The 16,216-nt window shown below is 43.9% G+C and overlaps 1 protein-coding gene across 3 annotated transcripts in view; it reads left to right on the top strand.

Moving 5' to 3' along the window:
* Positions 1–16,216, top strand: part of Osp (myosin phosphatase Rho interacting protein outspread) — a 156,512-nt gene that overhangs the window by 43,667 nt on the left and 96,629 nt on the right. For all 3 annotated transcript variants that reach the window (XM_070659056.1, XM_070659058.1, XM_070659057.1), the window contains exon 2: positions 273–353. In XM_070659056.1, coding sequence (XP_070515157.1) covers positions 273–353 — 81 coding nt within the window. The remainder of the gene's footprint in view (positions 1–272; positions 354–16,216) is intronic.

The following is a 16,216-nucleotide window of genomic DNA, read 5'->3' as shown; positions in this document are numbered from 1 at the left end:
GCCTTTAATATTACTTCTATCATAGGAAATTATATTGGAATATCTGTTACCCGTGTTGTTACCCACCTACCTGTTTAGAAATATTTTTTTAAATATATTTTTTATTTTTTCTAAATTTTGAAAAGTTAATCTTGCTCTTAAAAAACGTCAGGTCCACGTTGCATTGTAACTATTTTATCTATAAACTTATGTAACGTTTACTTATTTAACTCTGAAGCTGAATGGTCCTTTAAGACACCTTCTCTAACGTAAACTATTTTTTTTTATTCTAGGCTACAAGGAAAATCTCCAAGTGTGGATATCTATTTGTCGCGCCCGGATGGGATTTTTCAAACCCGCTGAATCGAACGAAGGTAAGATTTTATCGAATAATCTTTTTTTTTTTTTTAACTTTTACGTCTGACACGTTTATTTTGATTGGCACCGTTGACGCTGATTGAATTACATCGTAGATAAAAAAAAAAGAAAAATATATATATATATTTTTAATCGCCGATCGGAAGCGCGCACCGCGATCAACTCTCATCAATCACTTCCGTTTCGATACTCGGGGCTACGTGACGTTATCAGCCGATCGAGCGTATCGATCGCCGGGAAATCACGCCGTGAGATGTGGATCGGGCCGCCGCGCAATTTGCTCATTATCGAGAAAGTGAGGATAAGCGGGCGCCGTTTCTCGTATCCTTCGCCGCCGCTGAAAGGAGCCCGCGATACGTTTTTCCACGGTACCGCGCGAAGCGATTCGCGCGGCGCGGCTCGCTCCGCGAAAACGTGACTTCGAGGAACACGTAAACGAAGCCGCTCCGGCTTTATTTTACATTTATGACGGCCCGCACGAATGTTATTCCTTTCTAAACTTTCTCCGATATGAAATATACACTCGTTAACACTTCGCACGGGATACGTTTCTTGTCTCCTTTTTTTTATTATTATTATTTTTTTTATTTCTTATCTTTTTTTCTTTTTTTTTGTCCCCGGCGCGTCGATCATGCTGGGGAATCGCGATTTTTCGATCGCGGGGCTATCGAGGCGTTTTAGACGTTGATTGCGGTGACTCGCTGAGAACTGCACCAACGCGGATGTTGATTCGCCAAGCTGTCGGTCGTATGATTTATGCTTGTCTAATGGGAACGACGGCTGTTGTAATTTTCTCTGTCAAAACGCCCGCGACCATGCGCTACTTGATCGACGTGTCAGGGATCCGGCAACGGTTTAATCGAATTGTCGGTGATTGTCAAAAGGAAAAAAATCGATAATTCGACAAAAATTATAATAACAATTCCCAGCGACGTTGTTACATCGGTAATATACGGTAACCTTTAGCGAAAACCGTAAGGCTCTTATTACGGTACGATATACGCGACTGCTTATTAATTAAGAGAAAAAAAGAAAGAAAAAAAAAAAGGAAGAAAAAGAAAAAGAAAGAAAAAAAGATTGCTCTCCGCGATATTCTTGAATTATAAGGAAAATGTCAAACAAGATATTGTTGTATCATTACGATCGGGGGATCAACAATAACCTTTAGCCATTGCGAAACCGCGTTTATCCATCGGCGCATTACGAGTTTCGTGTAATACTTCAGAATATCACTCGTAATTATCGTCGGCGCGGTATATGTTTGCAAATTAAAACTATTCGAGGACACGGAGAGAGGGGGAGAAGAAAGCGCAATTTCCTAGTTCAGAGTTGTTTGCGGGCGCAGGTACTCTTGATTATAGCCGAGATTTACACGACCGATAATTACCGACAAGTATTGAGCCCGTTCGTCTTACATCGCCCGCGAGTAGAAAGTGGTCTCCGCGCGGTGACCGTCTTTGGCCTCGATCTTGGTCTCGCCCGCGATAATCTGTCGTGTGTTCTATGACAGGTCGACCGCCTTAATTTTTGCCGAGGTTTCTCAATCCGTCGTAAATAGGATCGCTTTCACGGGGCACCGCCGCGTGTGAGATTCGATAGCCATTCTATTCGACGGAAACAATCTCTTTCGTCATCGCGCAATTTTTTTTTCCCTTTTTTCTTTTTTTTTTTTAGAACTTGATATCTATTTGATACGACGCTGTTTGCACGTCTGATTCACTTAGCGTACTCAAAAGTTCTTAATCGTCTTCTCGCGAAATAATCTCTGACGTGTGACACGAGCGAAAGATTATCCTTTTAGTCTTTTATTAAGAACAGACATATTTAGCATATTTATGTTACATTTATAAGTTATAAAGCTGTATCGTAAATTTTGTTAAATCTTTTATATTACGAGAGATCTGTACGTAACTTTATATAAAAGGTTTATAATATATTATCGCGGAATAACAAAATTCGCTCGAGGAAACGATTTTATAACTTTATGTACCGGATCGGTAACAACGCGTATTGTAATTTAATTTTCTTAGTGTTATTAAAATTATTTATCTGTACATAAAATAGCCGCTTATTATTATTTATTATTCACAAGTTATTAGATTCGTTAAACTTACTTTTCACAGTCCTCGGAGGGCTTTCAGGTAGCATTAAACGCTTTCTACTACTATTACTCGGGGCCCCTGTGAAACGCTCGTCATAAAAAAGAGGAAGTGACTCGGTGGACGACTGCTTTCAGACTATCTCGATTACCCGCGGCTCTCGATTAGCGAATTATTGTCGTTCCTGCAGTCAAAGGTATTATCGGAAGATTACATGGACCGCGACACGAGCCCGTAAATTCCGGTTGTTGCACCGCGGAGAAAGTGAATAATTAGAAGCCGCTTTAAGAAAGCCTTAAAGGCCTTTGGGGCCCGGCCAATGAAGCGGTGCGTAACAACCGTTAATGCGTGGTACCGACTCCTTAATTAAGTGAACCTTGTTAATTCATACGCGCGGCGTGTCTCCAGGATTTTTCTCTCTCTCTCTTTCTGTCTTTCTCGCCCCCTCAGCGATGATAAATCCCGCGAGTACGTTGAACAATTTAGCAACCGCTTTAATAACGACACTGCGTTACGGTTGACGATATTTTATCGCCCAGGATCGGCGCTCGGGAGAGACTCTTGGATTCTTGAGAGATTATTACTTAATATTTTACAGCATTCCTATCCGATTCTTTTTCCCGTAGGAACGTTCGCGTTGACTAGCGAATAGTCATAATCGCGATTTATCGCGCTTCAGCGTTTTATTTTGTCTAATAATTTTTTTTTTTTTTTTGCGGATTTGCTCGCGGTCGAAGACAGGAGAGAATTTATTCAGTCATTCGGGGCATTTCGCACGTTTCGAATTTTACGGCGGCCAACGGTGTCACGGTACAACTCTCATCTAGCGATATAATAAAGCGACGCCTTTATTTTCACTTGGATATAATACCCCGAGGCGTTTGAGAGAAGCCGAATGGTTGAAATCTCTCACGGTTCGTGAGATCGAAGAGGATCGATGGATTCCCCGTTGCAGTGTTGCGGTTAGAGAAATACTCTCGCGAGTATGCGTAACTATTCGCGGCTAGAAATTACATTTATTCTATTCCCCTCTCGATTTCCCTCCGAAGCCGAAAGCCTTTCTTTTAGATCGATAATCTCTCGGCAATTTAGATAGTATCGCGGGCCGATATTTTCCAGTAATATAGATTCTAATAATATATAGGCCTAATAATAATTATTTCCTGCCGCAAATTCCTTCCTCGATTGCATGTTTGGATTTCAAACAGCCGTAAGAACGTAATGACGAGATATTATTATAAATCTGTTAGGCGGCGCACTACGTATTTTTCCTTTATTATTTTTACGGTACTTTTAGTACGGAAATACAATTGCGCGATAAAAAGAAAAAAAAAAATCCAATTCCTCGGGGCATTTAATATACAATATTAGTTCAATATTAAGTGCAGTTTGTTGGATAAATATACGTGAAATTCCGGCACGGTGCGTTTTATAAAAGCGTGCCATAAAGATATGGAAAACAATGAAAACGGCCCGAAACCGTCGTAAAGAGCGAGCACGCCTCGCTGCGCGTATATACGCCGGCAGTAAAACATTCGATTATACATTCACTGCGTGTTTGCGTCATGTAACGACACCGTAAAACGATAAGGTGCCAACGACTCTGACGATAACGCGGCCGGGTCTTGCGTAACAACGCGTTTGCACGGGAATAAACAAATTTTCTACATTGTCGCACTAGGCGAAGAAAACGGTTTCTATCGGTCGCGATTCGTCGTTTTCACCTTTCGCATACCGCGCTCGTCGTTGTTAGCTCACACGCGGAAGGTTCGCGGAACGTTTGCCGAAAGGAGCGCATGATACTTCGCGGCGCGAATAAATAACGCGGAACGCGGAAGCGCGCGCGTATCTTCGGCGTATCGTCGCGATCGCGAAAACGCAAAAACACGGTGTCGATCGGATTTTCTCGCGGTAGCGCGTTGCCGATCGATAACAGCCGTATCGTTAATCGGGGGTGGAGGGGAGAGAGGAGAGTGCGATAACGCAACGGTAGCCACTTCGTGAATTGTCTAGACGAGGAGCACCGGCTTACAATAGCGACGTCTTTATTTACGCGCTCGCTAATTGCGACCTCGATTAATTAATTTGATTCGGTATTAATCGATTACGCGAGGTGGCTTACGAGGCAGAAAACTCTTAATTGCAATCGCGGGGGCCCCCGTTCTGCGCAGTCAGCTGGCTCGAGACTACATTCGCGTTGCGGCAATACGCACTTTAACACATGTTTCGTTAGCTCTTGACGCAAAACAATATTTGTTATTGCGTGACAATTACACTGCTGCGTCGCTGATTTTAATTCCGCGACACGGTTATCGTTCGTCGGACATTGTCTGCGACTGAGAAGCCCATTACTTTCGGCGCGTACATTTTCTTCCGTTTCCCCCTTGCACGCGTTTTCTCTGTCGCACGGCAAATATGTGCTCACGGTATGGCGGCGCTCTGTTGCGTAATCCATGTGTCTTTTGTTGCGACACGCCTACGACACCTGCTTGTCGTCGGGTTTGGCGCTAATCTTAAGGACAAACACTTTTATCGCGGAGTAAAGACGGAGAACTCCGCGCCTTTTATTCCTGACTTTGCTCGCCTATTGAAAGCAAAATATCGTATCTGCCGTTTTATCGCGCTATTATAAGACGTGTTTGCATCATAAATATCTCGGTTATCGTAAAATTCACAAGAATCGCTGTCGGGGACGAGTAAATCGATTTCGATTTTTCGCAAATAAGTGCCGATCGTGTTTTTTAACACGATAACAAACCGTCTGCGTCATCCAAAAAAAGAATTAAATAAAAAAAGAACTTTTTTTTAATTAAAAAAAAAAATATGGGATGGATCTAGTAGCTTAGTTTTATCGTCGACTTTAATTTCGCCTCTGTAATTCAGTTAGAAACGACGAATTCCAATTCGTCGCGCGCGTACACGTGTCGATCGTGCTCTTCTTTAATTACCTAATTAACGCGCCTCAACTCGCGGAGACCGCGGCGCATCCACGGGGAAATGAGAACGTCGCTTCGGACGATTCGAAAAGATATTTTCCCAGCGGCTCGAGGAAGGAAATGCAGAAGAAACGGATATGAATTTGGATCGAGGTATTCTAATGAACCGCACGAGAAAGAAATCGAGGTCGGACGCGCGCACACGCGCGGAATTCCGCGGAAACATTCCCGAGCCACGGATTTACATTGTAGGCGCGCTCCCTCCCCCTTTCCCCGTTTCTGTATAACTGTTCCCTTTCACTGTTTTTTTTTTTGTTTTTTTTTTTTTACTTCCTTCGGTCGCTGAAAAGGCAAGTAGTCCGTTGCATTATTTGTGCAGCATTCCCGACACGTGTACGTACCGAAGGACCGGCCGGTGTTAAGGTGCGCCAACGTGTCACATCTCGTGGCTCGATAAACGAGCGCCGTAAATCACGACGTTAATCACGATCGCCTGAGATTGCTCGCGTGGCGTTTTTAATGAACATTTTTAACGACTCTATTTCGGTAGCTCTATCTACGCTCGACTGGGATCGATCAATTGTAATAAGAACGAAGCGGCGTACCCGATACGAAACTCGTAATCGTACGTACGAGGTGCACCGATTAAACTTTCGTTATTACGGTGCTCGTGCGATTTAAAAAAAAAATATTATCCATAACTGTATCGACGTTTTTGTATTAAAAAATAATTCTTTCCAAGGCTTATTTGGACTACTAAATGGCGAAAAATTTGGGGAGATAAATTTACTTTAGATAATAAATTGCCAACTTGGTTACGATAATTTATTAATTTCTGTCGAAGGCGCGGAAAAAGCGATTTATCTTTGCGGCGCGACGAAATAATTTAATCGTACGCATTTACGTTTCTACGCGCGGCTTTAATGAGCATGTTTCCTACCCGCAACGACGCACTCGTCGTCTCGTGAGTGTCGACCTGCACGCGCGAGTAGTACGCGGCTTAGGGCCCGGTCGCTGCGAATGCATTTGCTTACAGCTGGCTCACGTACGTCCATATAAAACATCGCATTATTCGCGAGTTATGCTCCGTACGCACGTCGATGCTTCTTTTCTCTTTTTCTTCTTCTTTATATTTTTTTTTTTATCTTCTCCCTTTTGTGCCGCCTCTTAAAGTCTTCAGGCAGCCCTTAACGCACATGCGTGTCGTCGTCCGTCTTTTTACTCCTCTTTTCGTTTTCCTTTTACCCTTCGGTGCGCCACCTTAGAAACGCGCGACGAATGCAAATGCATCTTCAACCCGTCCCGAATCCGTAGAAATACATTAGACTGCTTTAAATGATTATTTTTGCATCGCGAGTCGGCGGCGGGATACGCGTTGTGAGATTACGGTTGCAGATAAAAAAAAAAAAATATACCAACGTATTCGACTCTTCCGAATTCAATAAAATATATTAAGCCGAAAAGTATCTTCGCCTTCGCGAATCGCGCTTGCCATCTGTGCGCGAAGCCGCAGTTTGCGACTCATTGCCGTTTCAACGGGTTTTGCAAGCGTTTACGAGCGGTGTATATCAGCGGTTTTCACCGCATTCCGGTTGCAACTTGGAGATGTTACTTAGAAAGGTCGGTGTGTTATAGTTATAGCACCGTGGTAGTAGATTTTTTTTTTCTTTTTACGTTCGCGCGGTAGCTAGGATTATGACGTAAAAAGGGTCGAGAAACTAATTGGAGCTCGCTAACGTGGCTAATTCTTCTTGCAATTGTATTCTTTTAAATTTTCGATTAAATATTCGATTAAAATCCGAAGTTATTCGCGAGGATTTCCACGTCCGTCTCCTTTTCCATTATTAAATGAACGCAAGGGACTTTTACTGCGCCGCAATTGCCTGTTAATAATTTCCGATACAACCGCGAACTACGTAGCGGACTCGCTGCTAAATGCGGGACATGTGCACTCTATATTTTCATGGCCACCTCGATGTGGAAACTGAAACTTGATCGATAGATAGATCGGGGCACATAGTAGTATCGTTAACCAAAGGTTACTGGGCGAATCAATAAATCGCCGTGCAATTTCGCGCTCGCGGTGTTTTATGACGGTTTATTATGCACCTGCATAAATCATATTACGGCAAAAAGTCATCGAAGTGCGCGAAGTCTCGCCCGCGCGGTCTCGATGCATTCCTCACGCGTATTTCGAAAGTAACGGCCGCGGCGTAGCCGGCGTGTTAGGGGTCAGAAAGCGAAACAAAAGGTCCGGCACGCTTGTCGTGCTAAGCTAATTATCGATAAGGTAATCAATCTCCAGAACGCCCCGCTCCAGGTCACTAATGCCAACCTCTGGGCCACGAGAGAAAGCAAGTTTTGATTAGAGTCGTTCTGCGATATTAACCGTCCGGATCATGCATCGTAGATTCTGAATGCGTGCGTGTAATTTCGCGAAATCTCGCCGCGCGATTACATCTTAACATGCCGTACGATGAAAGTTTTACCTAAAAGCGCGCCCGAAAGCTCGTCGACTCTCACTTGCATCCTATTTGGTGCGTTATCAGATTAATTAAAAAAAAAAAAAATTGTCTTTATTATTATTATTTTTTTTTTATGTTTTTACGGTTCGGTACGCTAGATGAGATTTCATGCAAATTTTACGACATACATTGAGTATATTTAAGCGAGCACTTTTAAAGTGATGCCTATCTTGTGCGTTATATGGGCCTCGATGCTTAATATGGATGTCGCTGTCACGAGGCGCCTCGAGAAAGACCATGTTTGATCAAGTCTTTCATCAAGGCTGTGTCAACCGCGAGGTCGCCGTGCGCGGAGCACCGCCTATGTAAAACTCGAACGTTACAACGTCGTGAAACTCGTTAAAACGACGTTATTTGGCGTAACCAAAGTGCCCCGCCGTCGCGTACACGAACATGTCGTGACTTCATCGTCTAGCACTTCAGAACTGGCTATTGTTCTATGAATAGAGCTCGGCTATCTCCGTCCCTTCCTAAGATTTCTGCTCGTCGTCAACCTTTCACCGTTCGTGCCGGGATCGCCAAACATGTCGAATGCGTGAAAATCGCGACGGGGACTTTTGAAAACATTTTTATGCCGCGCGGCACCGAGATAAAATATTTTTCCCACGCGAATCTCGTTTGACGATGCCAAATTTAGCTCGGCGATTTAATTAATTATTTATTTTAAAACCGGGAATAATATATCTTATTGTAATTAGTAGAAAAGTTCTCTGTATTTATAGCATGTCGTTAATTTAATTTAGTCAGATTAACATACCTCTGAATGCAAAAATTGCTATAAAACGGGGTATAAAGGAGATTTAAAAAGCAGGCGGATAAGTTAACGGACGTTGATGCGTACGAAAGACGTCACTTTCAGAAAAAAAAAAAAAATTAAATTAATAAAAAATTAAAAATTAAAAATAAAAAAAAATATTTAAAAAAAGAAACCGAGATAAGTATCGCATATATTTTTGTAGCGAAGTAGCGATTCAGACCATTGTTTCGGATATACTTGCATTAACACAGGTAGCTCGAAAAAATTTTTTTTCCACCAACCGTGCCGAGGCTTCTCAGTAGCTTCCTTTGTCCCGTGACTCGTAACCTCTCTTTGAAATGGAACAATGACGAGGAGGAAAAGGGAATCGGAGAACGCAGCCGGTTACGCAAGCGGTTGCTCTTCAACTGCTCCACGCGTTACGCATCAACGAAGGAAAATTAAGCGAGGAACTAGCTTCGGAGAGCCGTTCCGTTTTTTCGCGTTTACCTCGTCATCGTACCGCAGAAGAAGTATAATGCACCTGTTGTACGGCCAGGAATATTTTCTTATTCAAGAAACGCGAAGTCAAACATCGAGACGTAAAATGTCTTTTTTTTTTTTTACATATAATCTTTAAAAAAAAATGTTTCTTTACAATAACATATATTTCCCAATGTATTTTTCACAATCGAAAAATCGTAGAAATTTAAACACGTTTAAGAGAATTACATTGTCGTCGTAGATATTTTTTATTCCGTGTTACTTTGTTACTGCGTAATGTATAATTTTAGAATTTCGATTAAAGAGAAGAAGAAAGAGAGAAAGAGGTCGATCGATATCTTATTAAGAGCTTATATAAAATACCTATTAAGAAGTTCGATTTCACTGAGAGAATCAAGGAAGTCAAGTCGGGTTGCTCGCTGAATGGGTACCACGATTTCTCATCGCCTGTAGTTCGATCGGGGGGATTCGTGAAGGGAAGACCAGGAAGAGCACGAAGGAGAAAGAAATCTTTGTTAACGGAACAGTGAATTTCGTCGCCGCGCGAATGGTACACGATTCCTTATTATAAACCGCGTGTGTTTATACGGCGTACAATTTAGCTAACGCTCGCCGTATCTCTGATCGATTTAATCGTACACGATACACGAAAGCTAGAATTAAATACTACGCGTGCCTCTTATTTCTCCGAGTGGTGCTTGATTAGTTGAAATAATTTTCTAGGGCTTTCTCGCGTTAATAATCCCACCCCCGAAGAAATCGCGACACGTAGCTTGAAATAAATAAGCGATGAAATATATAGGCAGATACCCCCGAGGTGATTAAGAGCGACGAAAGAGGTAGCGAGTTACACGCCGCGACTCCCGAGGCATCTCGAGAGAAAGGACGAGAGAAAAGTCGGCGCGGAGAGCGTGCGAAAGCGATTCCGCGCGTGGAATTATTGTCTGCTGGGCGGGTTTAATCGTCGGTAACGAGCCAGCCGTTCAACGATACTTACTCCGCGTCCGGCAACGGCCGGTGGCCGTTGAAAGACAATAAAACAGAATTGGCCATCGAACGGGGGGAAATGCGGTATCTCCGGGTATCTCGATAGGCATAATTGTCCTTCTTCTCGGCGTTATCGGCGCAGGACGATCTCGCGGGAGCGGCCGATAATACGCAGAGGCCCGTCGTCTCTTCTCTTCTACCGACGCGTTCGATCGACGCCATCCTCCCATGCCCGTTTGCGACTCGCGGAATTTACGAACGCAACCGTATACGCGAACCGTAAGGATAAACCGTTGGAAAGCCTTTCCCGTGAGAGCCTTTAATCGCGGAAAGGATCGAGTCGGACGAGTTCCTCGACCTGCCTCCTCGACCTGGCTCCTCGGGATTCGACGCGCAGATGCGTCGAGCGACGCGCTCCACCGGGAACGCCGAGATGGAAAATCGTAATAAACGCGGCTTAAGCACGGCCACTTGCGACGCGGCTGTTGCTACATGATTCATGATTTAACGTTAAAGCCTATTATCTCGGTGTAATTGGTTAGGCGTGGTTTATACGTATATACGCGGCTACGTGACTTTCTAATAACATAATTGCTCGGAGCTATCCGCGCATATTACAGATTTCGGGTTAACGTCGTTCGCGGGTTAATCACCGTGAGCAGACGAGCGGCTTTATTTCGCGCTCGCGAAATTTATTCGCTGCCGTGGAGTACATGTATGTACGCGAGCGAAAAGAACCCGCGGATAACAATTGAACGTTTAACGCGGTCGCATATCTCGAAATTCCAATATGTTACCGCGCTTTCATCAATCAAGACGTCAGGCTCTTGTATAGAAATCTCGTCCCTTATCGCTTAATCATCCTCCAATTATTTTCTCAGAATTCCTCTGTCATTCATAGCAATTTAATCTTTATTGATGCGTCATAAGTGCGTTATTTTTGTCCCCCTTTTTCCGCGCCGGGGAATTCGCTAGTATTATTCGTACGTTTATTGCATTCCTTTATGAAGAAGACCAGGTCGCCGGATAAAATCTCGATTCTAAAGTCTAGACTTTTAGTACGTGGGTGGAGGGAAATAGACTCTTTAATTCTTTTCGATCGCGCGTCGGGGAGTCCTCGCGTCGGCGGGTGAATGTTATCATTCGCGAAAAAGGGATTGAAACGTGAACTTTTGTTCATTCGCGTTGATCCGGTCGCGGCGCGTTTGTCGTCCCCGCTAGCCGTGGGACAGCCGGAGTATCCGCGAGGGATTCACGAGAGCAAACAGTGGGCTAATTAGATTTCCACCTGCCAAGCATGCAGCGCAGATCGACTCAAGGCGAACGCACTCGCGCAAAGAAAAGCAGCGGCGCACGGAAGCGCTCGGCCGGCCGGCTGCTTGATTTCAGTCGACAGTCCCCGATTACGAACACAACGACGGAACCATATGTTGACGATCGAGCTAGAATTTTGCGGCGACGGCAGCGGCGGCCATCTGCGAAAGGAATTAATGCGCTGCCTCGTAACGGCTGATTTTGCTTACGCAACACGCCGATCCGTTTATTATCGAAATTTTATTCCGCGAGCCAAGTTGGCAGCTAATAGCGCGGGAAATTATACGAGTGAGAGAGAGAAAATTGATTTAACAGAAAATTAAGTAGCATGAACAGGTAGAATATTTTGCAAATTTAATACGCGATATTACGCGATTTACACTTTCCGCTACTTGAATTTTTAATACGACCTTCCCTTTTTTTTCCGCGATAAAGAGAAATCTTCTCAGATTTAATAGACGTTTTGTTATTTGTAATTTATTATTGTAATTATAGTACTTATTGTTGATATATAATTTATCATAAAATGACATACCTAATTATCGATAACATATCATTATCGATAAGACGTTCTACATTTATTACGGTTAAATTTACAGTTATCAAAAATTGCATTTAATGCGGGGCGCATAGTTTTGTGAACAACAAAAAAAAAACCCAAAGAAAACCCACTGAATGTGCTTAAAATTTCAATCGCGTAATCGATACGCGATATATTCGATCTAACGGTGGGAAGGTCTCTAACGAAAGGCGAGCAACATTCCTTCCGAAGTATGTTCATCGCGCCTTGTATCTCGCGTCGTGCATGCCGCCGGGAATCTGCGTGGGGTTGCATCGAGAGACTCTCTAAGGGACGCTTGCCATTTGTGACAAGAAACAGGTAGGCAGACAATCGCGTGTCGTCCGGTACAAATTAAGGTCTATCGCTATCCTTCACCGGCACGCGTCCGGAGACCCCGATTAAAAAGAATTCATTTTCGTAGCCGGCGCCCTCCGGTGCTACCGCTCGGCAGCCCGAGAAACGTCGACGGTTACCGATTAAATCGCGTCATTTATAAACGTATATGTATAACCTGCGCACAAAGTTTCCGTTGATAGTGGTCTACATAATTAGCTTCGCGTATCAGCAGGACTTTCGTCGAGCTGCTTAAGATTCATTTCGAAGTGAATTATCTAAGGCAAGGTGAGGCCGAGTCGCGCTCGCGTGTGTACGGTTTTATCGGAGATTGCTCCACTTTTCGCATTCGAGTTACACCTTGGAGATCTATCTGCTAGTTATAACTTAATATCTACTCTCAGGTGCTTTCAGTGGGTTGGCTTCTCGAGGTCGCTCTGTCGAAGCTCTTATTAATGACGAGAGCACGCCCGAGCGAGATTTATCTGACATAATATGTCATTCGCGTCCAAGTATATCATTGACAAGGCGATGGTTCGACTAGTCCGGTAACCGATTGAACGCCAGAGATAACGCATAGTTACATGTCCACGGCAATGCCACGCATGCTTTTATTTTGACGTGGCTAATATTTTATTATTCATATTTATATATAATATTACACGTGTTATGTAAATCTTGAATAACACCACGGAAGTCTGGACATACGAAACGCGATTTATGAAAAATTAATATTAACTAGAAGAAATCATGAACGCGCTACGTGCGCGTTATTTTTTAAGGGACCCTAATTATAAATTACGAATTAAAAAAACCATACGACTCACCGATCTGCATGAACTTCAGCGGAGTTGAAGAATTCTGCCGGTGACTGTAACATAAAGAGGAAAAAATTAATGTAGACATGTTAGTTATGAATTAAATTTAACAAAAAAAAAAGAAATTTTTTTTTTTAATTTAATTTAGAGAATTGATATTTACCTATAAGTTGCTCCGCCGATGCAGGATGCCCCCTGGGCCTGCTCCTCCTCTCAGTTCGGACGTCGTGACGAGTCATCCTTCCGCGTAGGACACTCGCGAACGCGCCCGATAATTTACTGTTGCAAAAATTAATTTTTTACTTAACACTTTCGCACGATAGTCCATGGCACTCCCGTTAAAAAAATTTTTATGTAAAAGAATGACGCCGATTACTTAGCGGAACTCCCGAGGCGACCGACGAACCGTCTGCGGTTCGTATTCGTGATAATTTTCGGCGTGCGACACTATTCTCTTTCCACTTTTTTCCAACGGGGATGTCAGGCTGGTGCTCCTTTGATGAAGGTCTTCCTCTGGTTGTATCTGAAACAAAAAAAATTATATTTGGTTAGTAAAATGTACAAAATTAAACCTGCTGCGTTACAAGTAATTATAATTATTCTATTCGCTTCACAGATACTTTACGCGTACACGTTATCGATCGCGATGGTCAGTTTGCATCAGGTAATATATCCACGGTAGCCGACCGGCCGGCACATACTTATGTTTTACGTGATCACCGCGCGAGATGTGTATGTCGCACGCGCGACCGACCTCTACTCTCGGTCACACTACGCAGCCACAAAAATACGGTAGCGAAAAAGATTTTTGAGGTATCGCATTCCTACACGACGAACGAATATCTCCCGAATCTATCGCGAACTCGTCGATCTAAACTTTCTTCCCTCGAGCCCGACTGTACTCGTCCCTGCTTCGTTCACGGCAACAAGAGACGAATTTAATGTACGCGTATGCACGTGGTTTTAACTTACTTTTTATCGAAAACATGTAGTCACCGGTACGCACGATTGATCCAGGATGGAAATTCACACCAGATTATATCTATCTGGCCCGTCGAATGTACGTAGATCTTTAATACGTACGGAGCACGTGCTGCGTACGTACGCTTCGTTCGACCGTTCGAGAAGGACAGAGCGAGAGTGGGGGTAGTGGGGGATCGCAGCTAGCGCGCGACACGTACGCCGCTCACCCTCACCTCCCCCTTACCCCCAGCTACCTGTACGTCTCTCTCTCTTTCTTTCTCACCTCTACACAATTTAACGCGTTATAAAATAATTTTATATGCTGAATATTAATTGTAAATTAAACCGATACCGAGTTTTAAAACCTTAAATTAGCTGTGTAAATCCAGCGTTTCGGTTATATAGCGATTAATATACCGATCGATAGAAAATAAATGCTGACAAAACGGTAACAAGAAACGCACGATACGTTTGTAAATTTGAACTGTCGAGCAATTGCGTGCGTTACGTTCTTCGGCTCGAAATTAATTCGGATCAAATAACGGTACATCGAGAGACGCGTTTTTTTTTTTTTTTTTTTTTTTTTTAACGAGCGTTCGCGACTTTACGTGCGAGTTTAATGCACGTTCGGCGCATATTGACCTTCGCCGAGTTATTATATAATTAATTTGCATTAATTAGAAATATCTATGTCTATCGCTTATTTCGATTGCTGGTGTAGATTAAATTCCAGCTGCCGCGTCGCGAATCGGAAAGGACGAGGAGAGTGACGGAATGATATGCGACGTACATATTCGCGCGAGTGCTTCTTCTCGCTTATTTATCTGAGGATTTGTTAATCCAGCTGCTCCTAATCCCGTGCGTATGCGTAGTTACTGCTCGTGCAACGCGATTACGGTCATAATTCATAGCTGACACGATTGCGTCACCCTCGATACATCATCGTAACTGGCGAGATGCAGGAAGTTCTATGACGCCGCCGCCGCCGCTTTATTATGATATCTTTCGCCCGTTCGCGAATAGTTGCACGGATATTAATGCGCTGTTTATTTTCGTGATTTTCTAATTTCGTTACGCGCTATTAACGCGGAGCCCCGAGTGCGACGACGTTACGCTTAATCGCAATCCGCTCAAACGACTCCGACTTTTCAGCGCGAGAGTATCTTGGAATTCCGGATGCGAAGTCGGAAGAAAGAGAGAACGCGGCTGGATTCAACGATTCTCGCTTATAATCCCCTGAATTTTAATTTTCCCCGTCTTTCGAGAATCCTCGTATTTTTCTCGGTTTATATGCGGGAATGTCGGGTAAAGTGCACTCGCGGCGCGCAAAAAGGCGTGCGCGAACCGAAATAGCTGAGCGGATAAAAATCCGCCCCTAACTTTGCGCGCGCCAGCCGGAGATATTCGCGATTATACGTTTTCACGATGTTAACGAAATCGAATCTCGTGCGCGGCCGTTCTTAACCTGGAATGCGAAGGATCGCGGGCAAATTATGCCACTCGCTCGCGAGGCTTGTCAAGGTGGTTCGGATGACAGAGGCTGAGTCATTCTCTCGATCGTTCGCAGCTATACAATTCGCCTTAGCGAGAAATACGATTTCGCGAAAAACGCGATTTGTTTGGCGTAATTCCGCGAGCAAGCTCCGACCGCGTAATTCCGACGTAGCTCTACGTTACAATATCGCCGCGGTTGCCGTCGCAAGGACATCGTGACGTCGTTCTCTTCGTCTCGCGTCACCTTGAGTGCATTTTTAGCCGATTAATGAAATGAGGATAATAAGAAAAATCGGTCGGCGGCACAGCGGCGGGGTTGCGCGAATACGTACCGGTGGCTATTACTCGCTATTCATCGGACGAGTCGCGAGAGGCAATCTTCGGGGATTGGTAGGCGAGGTCATTCTGGGTATACACTGCTACCGTGGGGCTCTGGTTCGCGGGCCAAATAAGGATTACACCTTGGAAACGATCGCGTGCCGCTGAATGAGCGGAAGGGAAAAAGAAAAAAAAAAAAGAAAATGGTAACGCACGCATACCACTGTCGGAATTATGATGTATGGTCGCCTTAGCCGAACGATGTTATTT

Source organism: Cardiocondyla obscurior, linkage group LG07 (genome assembly GCF_019399895.1).
Source record: "Cardiocondyla obscurior isolate alpha-2009 linkage group LG07, Cobs3.1, whole genome shotgun sequence".
Lineage (NCBI taxonomy): Eukaryota > Metazoa > Arthropoda > Insecta > Hymenoptera > Formicidae > Cardiocondyla > Cardiocondyla obscurior.
Note: the sequence above shows the minus strand (reverse complement) of the source record. Positions and strands in the feature narration are given on the sequence as shown.